This window comes from Danio rerio, chromosome 17 (assembly GCF_049306965.1).
Source record: "Danio rerio strain Tuebingen ecotype United States chromosome 17, GRCz12tu, whole genome shotgun sequence".
Taxonomy (NCBI): Eukaryota; Metazoa; Chordata; class Actinopteri; order Cypriniformes; family Danionidae; genus Danio; species Danio rerio.
In genome coordinates, this window is record NC_133192.1 from 4,713,837 (window position 1) to 4,735,000 (window position 21,164).

At 38.6% G+C, this 21,164-nt stretch overlaps 1 protein-coding gene across 12 annotated transcripts in view; it reads left to right on the forward strand.

Moving 5' to 3' along the window:
* tpo (thyroid peroxidase) overlaps positions 1–21,164 on the forward strand; it is a 170,533-nt gene that overhangs the window by 108,169 nt on the left and 41,200 nt on the right. For 9 of the 12 annotated variants that reach the window (XM_073928006.1, XM_073928008.1, XM_073928010.1 and 6 more), the window contains 4 exons: positions 5,102–5,389; positions 5,521–5,706; positions 13,655–13,913; positions 19,543–19,713. In XM_073928006.1, the coding sequence (XP_073784107.1) occupies positions 5,102–5,389; positions 5,521–5,706; positions 13,655–13,913; positions 19,543–19,713 (904 nt within the window). The remainder of the gene's footprint in view (positions 1–5,101; positions 5,390–5,520; positions 5,707–13,654; positions 13,914–19,542; positions 19,714–21,164) is intronic. The other 3 variants (XM_073928017.1, XM_073928011.1, XM_073928016.1) reach the window with 1 other exon arrangement.

Consider the following 21,164-nt stretch of genomic DNA (forward strand, 5'->3'; position numbering starts at 1 on the left):
TCATCATTTTTACTACTACTACTACTACTACTACTACTACTATTACTACTATTTTAATTAAAATTTTAAGGTTTTTATTGAGTTTAGTACTTTAATATCAGTTTTGAAATGTCAATTTTATCTTGCATTTAATTTAATATTTTGGTTTTAATTTCAGCTTTATATTTTTGTTGTTATTGATGTTGTTGTTGTTGTTGTTGTTATTATAGTTTTAAGGTTTTTTTAGTAGGTTTAGTACATTAATCAATTTTGAAATATCAATATCTTGCATTAAAATAAATGTAAATACTTTTGTTATTAATTCTAGCTTTATATTATTATTATTTTTATCATCATCATTACTACTACTACTACTTCTACTACTATTATTTAATTAAAATTTTAAGGTTTTTATTGAGTTTAGTACTTTAATATCAGTTTTGAAATGTCAGTTTTATCTTGCATTTAATTCAATATTTTGGTTTTAATTTCAGCTTTATGTTTTTGTTATTATTGTTGTTGTTGTTATTATTATTATTATAGTTTTAAGGTTTTTTGTAGGTTTAGTACATTAATCAATTTAAAAATATCAGTTTTATCTTGCATTAAAACAAATGTAAATACTTTTTAAATTCTAGCTTTAAATTATTATTATTATTATTATTATTATTATAGTTATTATTATTATTATTATAGTTTTAAGGTTTTTTAGTAGGTTTAGTACATTAATTAATTTAAAAATATCAGTTTTATCTTGCATTAAAACAAATGTAAATACTTTTTAAATTCTAGCTTTAAATTATTATTATTATTATTATTATTATTATTATTATTATTATTATTATTATAGTTATTATTATTATTATTATAGTTTTAAGGTTTTTTAGTAGGTTTAGTACATTAATTAATTTTAAAATACCATTTTTATCTTGCATTAAAATAAATGTAAATACTTTCGTTTTTAATTCTAGCTTTATATTTTTATTATTATTATTATTATTATTATTATTATTATCATCATCATTTTTACTACTACTACTACTATTACTACTATTTTAATTAAAATTTTAAGGTTTTTATTGAGTTTAGTACTTTAATATCAGTTTTGAAATGTCAGTTTTATCTTGCATTTAATTCAATATTTTGGTTTTAATTTCAGCTTTATGTTTTTGTTGTTATTATTATTGTTGTTGTTGTTGTTGTTATTATTATTATTATAGTTTTAAGGTTTTTTGTAGGTTTAGTAAATTAATCAATTTAAAAATATCAGTTTTATCTTGCATTAAAACAAATGTAAATACTTTTTAAATTCTAGCTTTAAATTATTATTATTATTATTGTTATTATTATTATTATTATTATTATTATTATTATTATAAAAGTTATTATTATTATTATTATAGTTTTAAGGTTTTTTAGTAGGTTTAGTACATTAATTAATTTTAAAATACCATTTTTATCTTTCATTAAAATAAATGTAAATACTTTCGTTTTTAATTCTAGCTTTATATTTTTATTATTATTATTATTATTATTATTATTATTATTATTATCATCATCATTTTTACTACTACTACTACTACTACTACTACTACTACTATTACTACTATTTTAATTAAAATTTTAAGGTTTTTATTGAGTTTAGTACTTTAATATCAGTTTTGAAATGTCAATTTTATCTTGCATTTAATTTAATTTAATATTTTGGTTTTAATTTCAGCTTTATATTTTTGTTGTTATTGATGTTGTTGTTGTTGTTGTTGTTATTATAGTTTTAAGGTTTTTTTAGTAGGTTTAGTACATTAATCAATTTTGAAATATCATTATCTTGCATTAAAATAAATGTAAATACTTTTGTTATTAATTCTAGCTTTATATTATTATTATTTTTATCATCATCATTACTACTACTACTACTTCTACTACTATTTTAATTCAAATTTTAAGGTTTTTATTGAGTTTAGTAATTTAATAGCAGTTTTGAAATGTCAATTTTATCTTGCATTTAATTTAATATTTTGGTTTTAATTTCATCTTTATATTTTTGTTGTTATTATTGTTGTTGTTGTTGTTGTTGTTGTTGTTGTTGTTATTATTATTATTATTATTATTATTATTAAATCTTTCTTGATTTAACCAGATAAAAACCCACTGAGATCAAGATGTTATTTACAAGGGTGACCTGGCCAAGAGGCCCGCAACACACAACTTATATAAAAAAAAATAAAAATAAATAATAATAATAATAATTATAATAATAATAAATAGAAAGTTAAGATAACATAAAAAATACAGTTGTTACCCCACATTAGAATATGTTAAAAACACATACATTGAGAAATATACTGTTGTTGTTGTTTGTTAAAAAGACAGAATATTATTTTATTATATTATTATAATTTTTTTCCAGCATTTTTTAACTAAATATATCCAGCAATGTAGAGAAGAGGAGAGAAAATGGGGGCAATCGCTTTCTGAAATCTGTGCTTGATTTAACACATCCCCGAGAGTTGACAGCTTGATTATTGCACTTAACAGACAGGAAGACACAGTGTGCACTATGTAGGGAGCAAATGAGCAACACATGCAAAGAACAAGATCATAAAACATGCAAATTTACACAAAATAATACAAACTCATCTCAGAGCATATGTTCTGTTTGTTTCAGCTCTATATTGATCTTTAACACACTAAAGTAATGCATATTCAGAAGCAGACGTAACATTGTTTTACTTTTTGTTGAGAATTTGCACATAAATTGATTCATGGGAGGAAAAGTTGAGCCTGACATTAATATGCTGTCATTTTCACCTCCATGTCATTTATAAGCTTTCTGACTTTGAATTTTTTGTCATTTATGAAAAACAGAGACTGAAAATCAAGGGAAAATATATATAAAGTTGAAGCGCAGAAAATTATAAGACAACCCGATAGCTATTAATTAGAAATATTTTCCATAGCTAAATAATTTAGCAACACATTTGCATGTTCACATTTTTCAGATGGAGGTTAATGACCAACTGACATCTATGTAATGTCAAATATTTCAATAAAATGAGGGTCATTTTGATCACTTTTAGTTTACTAGTAGTGTAGCAGCCGTCAACCGATCAGAAGCTTGCTTTAGTGGCAACCATCAACCAATCAGGAGCTTGCTTCAGTAGCCGCTGTCAACCGATCAGGAGCTTGCTTAAGTAGTGGCCGTCAACCAATCAGGACCTTTTTTAGTAGTGGCTGTCAACTAATCAGGAGCTTGTTCTAGTAGCAGCCGTCAACCAATCAGAAGCTTGTTTAGTAGCAGCCGTCAACTGATCAGCAGAATCAGAGGCTTGCTTTAGTAGTGGCCATCAACCAATCAGGACCTTGCTCTAGTAGCGGCTGTCAACCAATCAGGATTTTGCTTTAGTAGTGGCCATCAACCAATCAGGACCTTGCTCTAGTAGCGGCTGTCAACCAATCAGGATTTTGCTTTAGTAGTGGCCATCAACCAATCAGGGCCTTGCTTTAGTAGCGGCCGTCAACCAATCAGGAGCTTGCTCTAGTAGCAGCAGTCAACCAATCAGGAGCTTGCTTTAGTGGCGGCTGTCAACCGATCAGGAGCTTGCTTTATAGTAGCAGGCTTCAACCAATAAGGAGCTTGTTTAGTAGCAGCTGTCAACGGATCAGCAGCTTGCTTTAGTAGTGGCCGTCAACCAATCAGGGGCTTACTTTAGTAGTGGCTATCAACCAATCAGGACCTTGATTTAGCAGTGACCGTCAACTAATCAGGAGCTTGCTTTAGTAGTTTATCAACCAATCAGGAGCTTGCTCTAGTAGCTGCCGTCAACCGATCACGAGCTTGCTTAAGTAGCAGCCGTCAACCAATCAGGAGCTTGCTCTAGAAGCAACCATCAACCAATCAGCAGATTGCTCTAGTAGCCGCCGTCAACTAATCAGGACCTTGCTTTAGTAGTGGACGTCAACCAATCAGGGGCTTACTTTAGTAGTGGCCATCAACCAATCAGGACCTTGATTTAGTAGTGGCCGTCAACTAATCAGGAGCTTGCTTTAGTAGTGGCCATCAACCAATCAGGAGCTTGCTCTAGTAGCTGCCGTCAACCAATCAGAAGCTTGCTCTAGAAGCGACATCAACAAATCAGGAGATTGCTCTACTAGCGGCCGTCAACCAATCAGAAGCTTGCTCTAGTAGCGGCTATCAACCAATCAGGGCCTTGCTTTAGTAGTGGTCGTCATCTAATCAGGAGCTTGCTTTAGTAGTGGCCATCAACCAATTAGGAGCTTGCTCTAGTAGCTGCCGTCAACCAATCACGAGCTTGTTTAAGTAGCAGCCGTCAACCAATCAGAAGCTTGCTCTAGAAGCGACCATCAACAAATCAGGAGATTGCTCTACTAGCGGCCGTCAACCAATCAGAAGCTTGCTCTAGTAGCGGCTATCAACCAATCAGGGCCTTGCTTTAGTAGTGGTCGCCATCTAATCAGGGCCTTGCTTTAGTAGTGGTCGCCATCTAATCAGGGCCTTGCTTTAGTAGTGGTCGTCATCAAAACAGGAGCTTGCTTTAGTAGTGGCCATCAACCAATCAGGAGCTTGCTCTAGTAGCAGCCGTCAACCAATCAGGAGCTTGCTTTAGAAGCGACCATCAACAAATCAGGAGATAGCTCTACTAGTGGCCGTCAACCAATCAGGGCCTTGCTTTAGTAGTGGTCGTCATCTAATCAGGAGCTTGCTCTAGTAGCGGCTGTCAACCGAACAGGAGCCTGATTTATTAGTGGCCGTCAACCCGAACAGAGGCTTGTTTTAGTAGCAGCCTTCTTCCAATCAGGAGCTTGCTTTGGTAGCGGCTGTCAGCTGATCAGGATCTTGATTTAGTAGCAGCCGTCAACCAATCAAGAACTTGCTTTAGTAGCGACTATCAACCAATTAGGATCTTGCTCTAGTAGTGGTTGTCAGCTAATCAGGAGCTTGCTTTAGTAGCGACCATCAACCAATTAGGATCTTGCTCTAGTAGTGGTTGTCAGCTAATCAGGAGCTTGCTTTAGTAGCGACCATCAACCAATCAGGAGCTTGCTTTAATAGCTTGCTTTAGTTCATATAGCTGTCAAACCAGCTCGGTGTTTCTCCCAGATCTCCAGAGATGATCCTCTGTCCAGAAACAGCAGCTGTCTTCCCTTCTTCCGCTCGTCTCCGTCCTGCACGGGTCTTCAGCGTCAGCAGCTGAACTCCATCACATCCTTCATTGACGCCTCCACCGTCTACGGCTCGTCTGAGGAGCAGCAGCAGATCTTGAGGAACTCCGCAGGCCTTCTGGCAGTCAGTGATGAGTTTTGGGACACTGGCCGGCCATTCCTGCCCTCTGTCCCACAGCGGCCCTCAGCCTGTCTCCAGCAGCCGGGGTCTCTAGCACTGCTGGAGGTAAACATAGATTGGTTTAAGATTCTGACATTGTGATAACCTTGGATAAAAATATCACGGTTCTACAGTAACATGGTAGGGACCTTTTTGCACAGACTGCTATAACATGTGGCATGTGGTTCTATGCCTAGGCGCGGGTGGAGTGTTTCGCTGCGGGTGACAGCAGGGTGAATGAGGTGCTGCCGCTGGCTGTGCTGCACACACTCTGGATGAGGGAACACAACCGTCTGGCAGAACTCCTGGTGCAGATCAACACACACTGGGGGAAGCAGAGAGTCTATCAGGAGACTCGCAAGATCATCGGCGCTCTGCATCAGGTCAAACACACTCACAACATCCTACTGAAACCGATTTCCCCCTTAACCCAATAGATGAATGTTCGATGATGTCATAGTTGATGTTGTTGTGTCATGCACATTTAATTTAATTTGAGTTATCAACATTAAGTTCATCTATCCGTCCTCCATCCAGCCATCCATCCATTGATCCCTCTATCCATCCATCCACCTATCCTTCCTTCCTCCCTTCCATCCATCCATCCTTCCTTTCTTTCTTGCTTCCATTTGTCCATCCATCCACCCATCCAACCATTCACCCACCTTCACTTCTTCCTTCCTTGCATCCACTCTTCCATCTGTGCATTCATCCATCTTTTCGCCCACCCATTCTTCCTTCCTTTACTCCTTTCTCCCTTTTTTCTTCACTCTTTCCCCTACTCCTTTTTCACTCCTTCCTTTCTGTCATCCATCCGTTCATCCCTTTTTCCTTCCTTGCATTCTTTGTTCCATCCACCCATCCATCCATCAATTCTTATATCAGTCCATACTTCTTTCCTACCATCCACCCATCCTTCCTTCCTTTCTTCCATCCATCTATCCATTCATCAATTCTTATATCCATCCACTCATCCATCCATCCTTCCTCCCTACTTTCATCCATCCTTCCTTTCTTCATGGCATCCATTTCTTCATCCATCATTCATCTATCCATCCATCAATCCCAATATCCATCCATCCTTCCCTCCATCTTTTCTTACGTCTCTTCCTTCCTCCCTACTTGCATGCATCCTTCCTTTCTTCCTTTCATCCATTTTTCCATCCATCATCCATTCATGCATCAATCTTTATATCCATCCATCCATTCATCCATCCATCCATCCTTCCTCCCTACTTCCCTCCATCATTCCTTCCTTCCTTGGATCCATTGTTCCATCCATTTATCCATTCATCAATCCTCATATCCATCAATCCTTATATCCGTTCATCCATCCATCAATCCGTATATCAATCCATTCATCCATCTGTTCTTTCTTTCTTCCATCAACTCATCCTTCCTTCCTTCCATTTTTTCATACATCATCCATTTATCTATTCATCAATCTTTATATCCATCCATTCTTCCTCCCTCCCTACTTTCATTTATCCTTCCTTTCTTCCTTGCATCCATTCTTCCATCCATCATCCATTCATCAATCCTCATATACGTCAATCCTTATATCCATCCATCCATCTATCAATCCATCCTCTTTGCATTCTTTGCATTCATTGTTCCATCCATCTATAAATCCTTCCTTTATTCCTTCCATCCACCCATGCTTTCTTCTCTCCATTCTTCCATCTATTCATTCATCAATCCTTATATCCATCCACTCATCCATTCATCATTCCTTCCTCCCTACGTTCATCCATCCCTCCTATATTGCTTGCATCCATTCTTTCATCCATCATCCATTTATCAATCATCCATCATTCATTTCTCCCTACTTCCCTCCATCCTTCCTTCCTTGGATCCATTCATCTATCTATCTGTCTATCCATCCATCCATCCATCCTTCTTTCCTCCATACCTTCATCCATCCTTCCTTTCTTGCTTGCATTCATTCTTCAATCCAACATCCATCCATCAGTCCATCCATCCATCCATTCAACATCCATCCATCAATTCATCCATCCATCAGTCCATCCATCCATCCATCCATCCATCCATCCATCATTCCTTCCTTCCTCCCTACCTCCCTCCATCCTTCTTTCCTTCATTGCATTCTTTCTTCCATTCATCTATCTATCTATTCATCAAACCTCATTTCTATCCATCCATCCACCCACCCACCGACTCACCCTTCCTTCCTTCCTTCCTTCATTGCATTCTTTCTTCCATTCATCTATCTATCTATTCATCAAACCTCATATCTATCCATCCATCCACCCACCCACCGACTCACCCTTCCTTCCTTCCTTCCATTTCACTTATTCACTCATTCCTTCACTTTTTCACTCCTTTTGGACCTGTATAATGGATAAAACAGTTTCCAATTAGTTTTTTGTTTCAATTCATCAATTCAATTCATCAAAGAAACCTTGAATGTTTCTCCTTCACACAGTTCTGATAATAATCTGAAATGTTTTGTGGTCATGATTATCCTCTGATTTGTGGGTGATTTTGTGGCACTGAACACATGAAGTAATGATGTCTGCTGGGTAAATGCGTCTCACTGCAGTATTTAACAGAAATCATTCCAGAAACTTTGACTTCATGAGTAAATGTATGCAAAATATATTCCATAAATTACTTCTGTCTGACAAACTTGACCTCTGCTGGGCAATTACTGATTCTGAACGTCTTCATTTTCTCTGACCAGAAATCATCAGCATGCCTATAAACAAAAGGGTTTTAGTTAATAATTAGTTCAAATGTAGGTTCTTTTTGTAGGACCGTGGCTGAGCAATTAGCACTGTCACTTCACAGCAAGAAGGTCATTGGTTCGAGCCCAGATTTGGTCAGCTGGCATTTTTGTGTGGAGTTTGCATGTTCTCCTCGTGTTGGTGTGGGTTTTCTCCGAATGCTCCAGTTTCCCCCACAGTCCAAACACATGCGCTATAGGTGAATTAGATTAACTAAATTAGCCGGAGTGTATGAGTGTGTGTGGGCGAGTGTATGGATGTTTCCCAGCTCTAGGTTGCAGCTGGAAGGGCAATCCCTGCGTAAAACATATGCTGGACTAGTTGACAGTTATACTGCTGTGGCGACCTCTGATAAATCAGAGACTAAGCCGAAGGGAAATCAATGAATTCATAATATTATTACAAGAAAACATGAATTAGGAGTTTATTTCTCACAATTCTGACTTTTCCTAAAATCAAACACAATTGTGAGAGGAAAAAAGCATGATTTGTGACACAAAACGTCAGACTGAAATTACGTTTTTGACTTTAGCTTCAGAAAACAAGCTTCCACGCAGAGCTGTTGATTAGCTGAGCGATGAATCTGATGAATGTGGAGCAGAGATTCAGGATTAAAGGCTCAAAGCTCGTCTGATCGTCTCTCTATGCTGAAGAACAGAAACGCGACACACATCAAGAGCAGTGCAGTGTTTTAACAATGTCCCGCCGGGTCCAACTTCACACAACAGTGAAAACAGTTTCCAGTCGCAGCTCTTTTACAGACGGCAGAGTTTCATTCATTCGCCTCTCAAATCTGCTGCTCAGAATCTCAACATCTACAGCAATACAGATGAACAAACCGCATCCCATCATCCAAATCAACCAGCGGTGCGTTTCCCAAAACCATTGTTAGCCAACTAAGTTCACAAGTTCCTTCGTTACAAATATAGTGGTTGAGTAAGTCAAGTCATTTTTATTTCTGTTGTACTTTTGCCTACACAGGCTCATTGGGAAAACCCTGATGTGCTTAAGGGTACATAAGACTTTATTGTATGTGTATAACAAATGCTACAGGCTGGTACCGCTGACTGCTTACCCTCGTATTGATGTTTTTTTTCCGGTGTGACTTGTTTGGTTGCTCACCACAGCACTAGACTTGGAGCGGTTCCAGGAACCAGGAAAAACGAAACCCAAAACAGCAGCATGAGGCCTTAACTCTAACTCTGCAGATGCGTATCTATGCATTAATGTGTGTGTGTGTGTGCGTGTGTGTGCATGCGTGTGTGTGTGTGTGTGTGTGTGTGTGTGTGTTTGTGTGTGTGTATGTATTTGCGTGTGTGTGTGTGCGCGTGTGTGTGCGCGTGTGTCTGTGTCTGGTGTGTGTGTGTGTGTGTGTGTATCAGACTCACTGTTTTTTTTACTATTTTTTTTGTGATTTTTTTTTTTGTGTGTGTGTTGGTGGTAATTCCCAAAAATCTTTGACTTTTGGACAATTTTGCAATAAAAAATAAATAAATAATTAAAACACATATATATATATATATATATATATATATATATATATATATATATATATATTTTTTTTTAATTATTTATTTATTTTTTTATTGCAAAATTGTCCAAATATATATATATATATATATATATATATATATATATATATATATATATATATATATATATATATATATATATATATATATATATAAATTCGGTCACGTCCAACGGCCGCCATTCTTGAATCTCCTTCATTGTAAGCTGCTTGCTGTTCTGTCTGTTCCACTTCTCCATTTGTTAGATGTTTTTACTTTTTTTTTGCAGTCTGCAGTGCTCCAAATGCTCAAAACGCCCAATTTGTACCACAGGATGTGTAATCGCATCTTTGCATTGACTTCACACTTTATCCTCGACTGCTTACTGCTCAGGCTCCAAAACAATTCCGCCCCCCTTTTCATATAATGTAATAATTGTAAGAGAGCATGTGAGATTTCATTTTTTCCAGAGACACTCAAGTAAATCACGTGCGTGGCGTATGCAACTTCTATAAGTCATGTAAAACATGAAATAGCAAACTAAAATAAATATAATTTGATTATATGTTTTTTAATTTGATGTTTTTTTTATTCATTTTCTTGTCAGCTTAGTCCCTATATTAATCCTGGGTCGCCACAGCGGAATGAACCGCCAACTTATCTAGCTTGTTTTTTTACGCAGCGGATGCCCTTCCAGCAGCAAACCATCTCTGGGAAACATCCACATACTCATTCATACACTACGGGCAATTTAGCCTACCCAATTCAACTGTACCGCATGTCTTTGGACTGTGGGGGAAACCGGAGTACCCAGAGTAAACCCACGTGAATGCAGGGAGAACATGCAAACTCCACACAGAAACGCCAACTGAGCCGAGGCGAGGTTTGAACCAGCGATCCAGCGACCTTCTTGCTGTGAGGCAACTGCACTACCTACTGCGCCACTGCGTCTCCCGATGCTTTATGAGATTTTTGAAATTTGCGTTTAATTAAGAATTTTGCAGGATCACAAAAATGTGCGACTTTTTATTCATTTTGCGTTGGATTCAGAGATCGTGGAATCGCAAATTACTAGAGGGTCTCGTTTAGGGCTGCACGATTAAACGAAAAAAGGATTACGATCTCGATTCTACCCTACACGTGATCTTAATTTAGCTTTTCTGCGATTCAGCCAATTATAATTTCAAGGTCATTAGAGAAGCATAAATGTGAACAGTCTTCACAGTAACATGAAAGTCTTCCCAGCAACATGGACACATCCAAATGGTGTTAAAAGTGTTACATGCTGTATAGTATAATATACATTATATAATGTAATGATGTATTCGCGGCCGTGAAATCACACGTGAGCTGACCGGGAGCTGTTTGTTTACTACCGAGAGGACACGTGAATGATGTCTACTTTAGTAAGCAGAACCTGCATAGGCTGTGAATAACAGGCAATAAAATTGTAAATAGCATTCAGTTTGTTGCACAGAGCGATCGTTTGGTAGCCTTGCGGGAAGTATAGTTTGCACATGTGTGTTTTTTTTTTTCACAGTGATGGCAAACATGAGCCGCAACTAGAAGTGAAAGTGAAACCAGCGAAATTGTGATTCTCATTTTAGCCAATATCGTGCAGCCCTAGTCTGGTGTATTATATATGTTTAGATTTTATATACACGGGCAGGGCCGACGCGTCCATAGAGGCGACCTAGGTGGTCGCCTAGGGCGGCAGAATACAGAGGGCGGCGTCCCCGACACTACCCTCACCTCTCACGCCCTCAGTTATATCCGCGTCTAGGGCGGCGTCCGCGACACTACCCTCACCACCCGCGCCCTCAGTTATATCCACGTCTAGGACGGCAGAATAGAGAGGGCGGCGTACGCGACACTACCCTCATCCGCGTCTAGGACGGCAGAACAGAGAGGGCGGCGTACGCGACTAACCTCACCACCCGCACCCTTAGTTATATCCGTGTCGAGCGGCAGAATAGCAGAATTGAGAGGGCAGCGTCCGCAACAACAACCGCAACACCAATTTACTATTTAAGGTGAAGTTTCTAAATGTTCGGTGTGATTCTATTACTAGATCAGCCCATAGCGTAGAGCTCTAAAGCTCCATGGTATGTGTATTTTAAATTCAGGTATGCATCTTTTAATCTTGGATTTATCTTTGAGAATTTGATGTCTTGTATTGATCGTTTTAGAATTGACTGAATGAATTGGCATAAAGCACATTTACCTGGCTAATAAATTGTTATGTTTTGAATTTTTCAAACAAAGTTTGTGTTATTATCTCTAGTAGATAACGTTAAATCCATAACACCACAAGCCACTGTACAGGTTAGTAACGGACTAAGGGCGTACTCACACTATGCTATCCAAACCGTGCCCAGGCCCGTTTCCCGGATCATTTGAGAAGTGTGAATGCAATGAATCAGGCTCAGGCACGGTTCACTTGGCCGGACCTGGCCCAGTTGGAAGAGGTGGGCCTGAGCCCGGTTCACTTGGGCTTTGGCGCGGTACGCTTGTGTGTGAGTGCAAAACGCGCCAAAGCCCGAAACTAAAAGGGAGACGTGACTTTTAAGGGACTGTTTGATATGGATTTATTAATCATTCTTACTGTTCGATGAACGCAAACTGTCATAGATTAGTAAAGACGCAAACCCCTCACTGCACGACAGCTGCGCACCTTCAGCAAACCTCCTAATTCCTGCAGCACGAGGACTTTATCGCTGTTTATGAGCGCCAAAAGTGGCGGATCCGTTCGTCGAAATATTTGACTGCGTGTCACTGCATCCCAAACGATATAACTAAAGAAATGTCCACTGTGCTGATGCTGAGCGAGAGCGCTTACTAAACAGTGCAGTATCAATGATGTAATTGTGCACAGGCCCGAATGTAGTATGAGTGTGGGCCGTCGGGGGAGACGGGAGGGTGACCAGCGTGCTTTGGCCCGGTTCAAGGCAACTGTACATAGTGTGAGTACGGCCTAAAACACGTTAGACGGAGCAGCGTGGCGTGCTATACGATGTTCTTAGAGCTCCGACTAACACATTGGCAATAATTCAAGTATGCTTAGACTGTAAAAAGCCAATGATGGGTTTTGCAACAAAGTATTGTTGAGACGAATTTAAATGTGGGTAGGCTTTCCTCTCTAAACATATAATACTATTTAAATCATATGGTGATTATACAAAGTTACTAATAGTTTAGGTAAATTGGTCTGCTTGATTCTATAGTATTGATTATTGTATGATTAAATAGTTTTGCTTTGATTTAGTAGATAGCAGATCTATGGGGACCACACAACAAAATATTCTAAACTAAGTCGGGATCTGCCTTTTTAGAATTGTGGTGAATCGCCTCTGTTTGATGGCCAAGACTGACATGCTTGTGCTTAATAGTTTGTATACTCGGCCGATACAAGACTCAGGATGTTATAGGAATCAGAATGAACAAGAATAACACACAACAACAAGAGAATATCCAATCATAATCTAAAGCAGGAATCACCAAACTTGTTCCTGGAGGGCCGATGTCCTGCAGATTTTAGCTCCAACCCTAATCAAACACACCTGAACAAGTGAATGAAGGTCTTACTGGGTATACTTGAAACACACAGGCAGGAGTGTTGAGGCAAGTTGGAGCTAAACCCTGCAGGGACACCTTCCCTCCAGGACTGAGATTGGTGACCCCTGATCTAAAGTAATGTTAAAGGAAACTAAATAATCTTATCAGTGTTGATTAATTACCGTATATTAATGTTCTAAACCACCTCATACTAAAGTTGGAGTCAGATATGAGTTAAATTTAAAGTAAATCAACATTGTGCACTGGAAAGATTGAACATGCCGTGAACCTTCGTCCACCAGGAGACACCGTCATCGGACTAACTGGCTGGACCTTACAGAAGTCAATGGCTGCTGGGTTTTACCTTTAGTCAAAATTTTGTGTTTTGCATTGAACAGAAAACAGTAAATGATTACAGAATCTTAATCTTTGGGTGGAATTTTATTTATTTGACTTTTTCAAATGTTGCAGTTTGCTGAATGGGTTATGAATTCAGATCATTTTCTTCTTCTTCACAGATTTTCACTATGCGAGATTATATTCCTAAAGTGATTGGCCAGGATTCTGTGAATGAGTTTCTTGGGCCGTACGAGGGTTACAATGAGTCTGTGGATCCATCAGTGTCTAACGTGTTCGCCACGGCTGCGTTTCGCTTCGGGCATGTCACCATCTCTCCATATCTGCGCAGACTCAACCAGAGCTTCCAGGAGGATGAAAGATATGAGACGCTGACACTCCAGCAGAGCTTCTTCAGCCCCTGGAGACTCGTCCGAGAGGGTGAACAACACTATTACTATCCCAGGGACCATCTTTATTATGTCCCATGATGCTTATCATCAATTATGTGCATAACTTCTGATAAACTAAAAACAGTCAGTAGAGTGTTTTGAAAAACTAGTGTCAGTTTTACTTCTTTCAATTAATTTATTGAATGTTAAAAGACATAATATATTTCAAGAGTTCACACTAAGCTGATGATTGATAATGCTGTCCCGGGAAAGAGCCCTGAGCTCAGAATATCCTTTAGCTCGGGACTCCCTCCCGTTTAAAGGGCGAGAGGAGAGTTTGAGCTCAGGTCTCGAGAACTCCCCTGCTTGTGAACGTGCTGACTAAGGGTGCTTTCACACTAGCACTTTTGGTCCACACCCGGGTTCGTTTGACATCATAGTACGGTATGTTTAGCTAGTGTGAACGTGTCTTCTGAACTCGGGTGCGCACCCATGAACCGTACCTGAGTCTGCCTGAAAGAGGTGGTCTGGGGTACGGTTCATGCGAACTCTGGTACGTTTCAATTCTGATGTGAATGCAATCGTACCAAATCACGGAAGTGAACCGCCAACTGCACAACAAGCTATCGTTTTCATAACGTTCGTTCGTGTTTGTGTGTGTCACGTTTCGTACCTTGGTGACATGCCCGGGACTGAGCCAGGGCAAACACAGTGATACACAGTGATATCTGCTTGTCTCCTCTAAAAACAGCTTCTGCAGACACTGTGTGATGTTCTGAATGTTTATAATATTTTTGTGGCAGATGGAGTCGAGTCGCTTTCTGTATGTCCAAAAGCAAAAGCTTCAGTTAATGCAGAATGATGTGCGGAAGTCTTTCCATTTCAGCGCTTGCTTTTGTGACCGTCAGCTAGCAACTGTCGTAAACAAAACAGCAGCTCGATGATGCAAGCGTACCAGGGTTCAGAAGGAAAAAAGACAGTATGAACACAAACCAACCGAGGAGGTGGCAGGGGGAGACAATCGAAATTGGGTACGGTCCAGGCAAATGAACCAAGTGTGAAAGCACCCTAAGAGTTGCCTTAAGATGCTAGTCAATTTACTCATGGTGTATGTCTTTGAACGGTGGGAGCAAACCCGGGGAAAACCCAAGCGAACACGGGGAGAACATGCAAACTCTGCATAGAAACGCCGACCAGCTTGGAGAGAGGCTGAACCAGTGGCATTCTTGCTGTGAGGCAACAGTGCTAATCAATGGGCCGCCGTGCCACCCTATCAGAGAAGGGGAGGAGTAGGGGTGGAAGGGGGGATTCTTCAAGACGAAAATGACTGGAGTAGGAAGCTCTGGTAATTTATAATGTGTCAGTATTCATCTGATTGGTGCACTATACAGAGCTGATGCGGTTCCAGCTTTGTTTAATCACAAACACGTGATCCTTTTGAAATTAGTTTATAAAGAAAACACACATATGGATTGAACAATGAATCCAAAACGTCTGGTTTTAGACCCCAATAATTCATTACAATGGTGTAGGGCCTTCTTTTTGCGGCCAATGCAGCATCAATTCGTCTTGGGAATGACAGATATTCAATGATGCTAGCAGTGAAAATCTTGGGCTGTAGACAAAGTCTTCACTGATAAGTCCACCTTCACTGTTTTTCCCACATCCGGGAGAGTTACGGTGTGGAGAAGCACCAAAGAATGGTACCACCCAGACTTTTGCATGCCCAGGGTGAGGCATGGCAGTGGATCAGTGATGGTTTGGGCTGGAACGTTGCATCCTGAAGGCTGTGCTGTGTATCAAGAGGATAATGCACCAATGCACACAGCAAGACTGGTGACAGAGTGTTTTGAAGAACATGAAAGTGAAGTTGAACATCTCCCATGGCCTGCACAGTCACCAGATCCCAATATTATTTAGCCACTTTGGGGTGTTTTGCAGGAACGAATCAGGAAACACTTTTCTCCACCAGCATCATGTGACCTGACCACTATTTTGCAAGAAGAATGGCTCAAAACACCACTGGACACTGTGCAGGACTTGAATTTGTCACTCCCAAAATGTATTGATGCTGTATTGGCTGGAAAAGGAGAGCCTACACCATACCAATTCATTATTGTAGTCTAAAACTAGGCATTTTAGTTACATTGTCCAACCACTGCATATAGCCCAGACCCACTTTATTCACATGCTCAAAATATACAGTAGTATGTAAGGATGTAACAATATTGTAAATACCGTCATACCGCAATAGTAATTTTTTTTTAATATTACCGTAGGCGCATGACTCAGTAAAACTATATTTCAGAGAAAAGTTTGCTCAGGCAAATGAAGCGAACGGGAGGTAGCGGAAACTACAATTCCCATCAGCCTAGGTGTGGCCATCATCCTTTGCAGTCTGTTGTCACTACAGATCCAGTAATGCGGAAATTGAGTGTGTTGCTAGTAGCAGGGAAGAAAAAGAGCTGGAAATGATCGAACCTAAAGCGGGTTTTAAATCGGATGTGTGGAAGCATTTTAGTTTCTTTCTAAAAAGATACGAAAAAGGAGAAAAGGTGACAGACAAAGACAAAAACAGTATGCAGGCACTGCCAGACTGGGCAGTCATGGGGACTGCATACTTGTTAGATTGACGCAGACATTGACTTGTACCGCAAAGAGACCTCTATCTCACTCATGGCTTGTCCTCTCAAGTGGGGGAAAGACAATGCACAACATTACCCACTGCTGTCAACCTAGGCTAAATCATATCTCTCTTTCCCAGAAACCTCAGTCCCAAATGAGAGGGTTTTTTTCTGTTGCAGGGGACATGCCCAGAGATCCCAGCTTTTACCAGATTATAGTTATATGATCATTTTCCTCAAAAAACCATCTCTATCTAAGTGAGTGAGTGATTAAATGTTGAATGTGATGAGTTTTCAACAATACTAAATTGAAACTTAATTTTTTTTATATGGTTTAATAGTTTTTTGTTATTAAAATTAAAGTTCCTGTTTCGAAAATTACAGATAGATGGCTAATTTGTATGTCATTGATATGTTCAGTGCTAAGGTAAATAAACACTTTTGGCACTTTTTTCGAGTCTTTTCATTAGTTTTGTTTTTCCTGCAATAAATACCATACTGTGCCATTCATACCGAGGAATTATCGTACCGTGAAATTCTGATACCGTTACATCTCTAGTAGTATACTCACATATGTTAATATTATCGGTACTTATAAAGTAAATCTAAACTGCTTGATTGTTGTATCAAAACACATACAACAGTTTTGTGCTTTGAAACAGCGTTCCCCACAGATGATGAACATGATGAGCTGAACAACTAAATCTCTCAGATGATCCGTATAATATTGAAACGTGTGTCATGTTGATAAAGAGACAGTAAGAGTGTGTGAGGAAAGATTCCTGCAGACGTGTTCAGGCAAGACACGGAAATATTGAAGATGCTCATATGAAATGATGAAATGAGAATCATTAATGAAACAATCAGTCATTTCTCATCTGTCGTTTGGTTTCAGATGATTGATTCTCTATAAAGGGTCAAATCTAGAGGACATTTATACATTCTGTGTCATAGAAAATAAAATAATAAATATTTGTTGGGCTTGTTTACTAGTTAGCATTGCATTAGTTCATATAGACTGTAAATGTAAAACTTAACTAGTGTATAAAAACATCATTTCAGGTATTTAACCCTCAGGGGTCGTGCATGCTGTATAAGTGCACATACAGTGCTCGGTAGGGGTGTCAAAATTAATTGTTTCTTCGGTGCACCGCGATCCAGATGCGGACAATTCGATATCGGTTCAGTAATAATCATAAGCGGTTATTATGTAGTGACGTCATTTATCTTAAATGCGCTATGTCGCCGTACTATGGCGAGGGAGGTGAGCGTGAGTATTTACAACACTCCAACTACTTAAAAACTCAGAAACTGTGCACAAACCTGCTGGCGTGACTTTTCCTCTTCTCTCGGCTGTTACAGCAATTCTTCTGGATAGAGGTCTGCAGCCGTGGGACCCGACCAGATTTCCAAATAAAGAGCGGGAGTGGTCGGTAACTCTGGTGTAATTTGAACGGGAGCGGCCGGTCTAAAAATATCGCTTTTGAGCAAGCGAGCATGCGCTTGTGTGTTTATGTGTGTGAATGAGAGAGTGTGTGTGATGCTGTGTGTCTATATGTGTGTCTGTTTATACAGACAGCTTGTTTTAGCCCCCCCCCCCCCCCCCCCCCAATAATAACTAACAATAAAACTGTGTATGGAACCATGATGCACCGAGATATCGAATTGAACCGAATCGATGGCATGCTTATCGAACCAAACCGTGAGACCACTGTAGGTTCACACCTCTAGTGCTCAGCATAATTGAGTACAGCCCATTTTGAAAATGAATATTTTTCGCCATTTCTCAGTGAATATAGGCAGTTTATTTTGGTGCATTGAAACAAAACAGATTGATTAAACAGATGTATTTATTAATATAACATTGTAGTCACGAAACATGTTTAAAAATTGAAAGATAATGCAAATTAAATTCAAGCTAAATATTGCAAAAAAAATTATAACCTACAAAATTTTAACCATATTTTTACAAATTTTTGCTTCTCTTGATTATTTTGTGGGTTTTTATTTATTTATTTATTTATTTATTTATTTATTTATTTATTATTATTTTCTATAACATATACATTTGTGTATACAATACTAAGCTCCAGATTTTGCTTCAGTACTGACTAATCTAATGTATATGTACAAATATAATATTGTTAAGCTTTCTATTAAAATATTAATTTAAAGTATCCATCTGTGAGGCATGTCCTTATATATGCTGAGCACTGTTTGTTTACCCAGAGTGTTTACATGGTCATACAGCAAGTAATACAATAAGCATTTAGTTTGGGCTAGCTTTTGTAGCTGGACATTGCTTTACAGTGCCCTAATGGGTGAGTGAGAGAGTGTCTTTTGTCTCTCCAGGTGTGAATTATTCGGGACTATTGTCACTCAAGTTACAAACTTTACAAATTGTGAATCATTGCAATGTTTTCTTTAAATGAGAGAACTTTTCACATAATTGGGAAGTAAATATTTTAGCTTACACGCTGGTTACTCAGAAGTGTTGTTTTAGGCACATTCAGTGTGTTTTTTGGACCTTATTTCAGCCAAATATTTTCGCCAATACCTACTAACTACACATAATTTTTTTTCCAAAAAAACCCAAGCATGTACATCAATATTTCTGGCATATTATTGTAGCTAAATACAAAAAAAAAAAAAAAAAAATACATGTTGGTAGTACTATATTATAAGTAGCTAAAATAGGCACAAATGCCAGGGCATGTCAAAACATCTAAGGGGCCCCAAAATTACCTCAGACCCCTGATGGTTAAAAAGCAATAAATATCTGAAACTTTAATTAACATTACACTGAGACCTAAATGTATAATAATTGTTTCAAAATATAAATAATAGAACACATCAAAAATGAAAATTGTTGAGAGGTTTTGTATTCCTAAACTGCAAACTCAAAGTAGTGTCACCCTTGTTCAGTTCAGAATGTTAATAAAACATGTAATATATAAACAATTAACCACTCGAAACAACCATGTTTTGGTCATTCTTAGTTAATTTTAGTAAATTAATGAGCTGTGTGTGTGTGTGTGTGTGTGTGTTGTGAAGGTGGTCTAGATCCAGTCCTACGGGCTCTTCTGTCTGCACCGGCTGTCCTGCAGGATCAGGAGCATCTGATGACAGAAGAGCTGACGGAGAGACTGCTGGTGCTCAATGTCCCGCAGAATCTAGATCTGGCGGCGCTGAACCTACAGAGAGGACGAGATCACGGATTACCAGGTCAGCATGCATATGGAGTCAATCCAGGGCCGTTTACACTTGCAGCATGAAGTCAAGTTTTGCAAATGTAAAGTATGACAAAAAATTTGTATATTAAAAATAACGCAATTCTCAAAAAAAAATCGCAAAGGGAAAATTACGTTTTCAGAAATTCAAGAAACCCTCGAGTACTTTTTTTTTTGGTTTTCAATTTTAACAGATTTGCGTGTGTTGAGCATCAGTTAAGACAACATTAGCACCTGTCAGCTTTAATTGTGGAAAACTGGATCATTTGAAGCTTTTGTCAGCTAATTTCTTCCTCCGGGTTTAAAATCATTATTGAGGCGGGATCAAAATCTGTGACCTAGCGTGAATCTCCTTGTGGAGTGACGAGGCGTTGTTTTCTCATTATTATTCATAGCTGAGTTTTCTTATCCTATGAGAAGAGCCGGCTTCTTAATTATTCATAAAAGCACGTGCTTTCCGAGGGCATGGCTGACCTAACAATGACAGGGTGAGACCGCGTCCCTGCCCGGCATGCAGTATTTGGCCATTCTTGAAGGGTTATGTGTTTGTTTCCATGATCCACTGGGTTTGTTGCATGCTTTTCTTCGAGATGGTGTCAGGACCGATACAGCAAAGTTGTTTGTTTGCAGCCAGCATTTTTGTCGGGAGAGCTGTACGAGAATTGGAGAATGGTGTCTTCTATCAGTTGAGTTCATTACCATTCAGACACATCGCCCATATCTGTGCTGCTGTGTTCACACATGTTTAAATTCTCCAGATAACCAGCAGGGCTATTGGTTGGAATAGACACGGAAAGAGTCCTGCTGCACTGCTATCCACAGTAGCTATGTTTCCATCCACCTATTTTTATGCACATTTTACATATGGAAATAACATGATGTGCATACATTTTGAAAATGCGCATAAAACAAACATATGTGTATAACTGAGTAGGATAAAAATTATATTTTATTTGATAAAATAAAATATTAATCTAAAATAATATTTTATAAAATGCATAAAACATTAATATAATAAAATAATATTTTATTCAATAAGAAAAGATGCGCATAGACTACGATGGAAACACTTTTGTCGCACAAATTCCAGCATGCGCGTTAAAAAAGGTCATGTGATTTTGTTGAGAAATCATGTGTTGATGAAAATGTGTGTGAATGGATAAACCAGCAGGCTGAGCACAGTGTCAATTATCTGAACTGTTGTTTTGGTCATTCTTAAATGCCTTACCATTTCAGTATTAGTGTTATTATATTATTAATGACCTCCATAATCCAAAGCGTCTGTGCTCTGTGTCTATCACCTTCAAATGCCACTGCCCGTTCACATCATGGGTCGTTCATGAACTATTAGTTCATTTTGAAAGAATCTTCTATAAGACTCGGGAACTACGAGTCCTCTCAGGGAGTGATTCGTTCATCCTCGCGTGCGCACATTTGTGCAGGTGG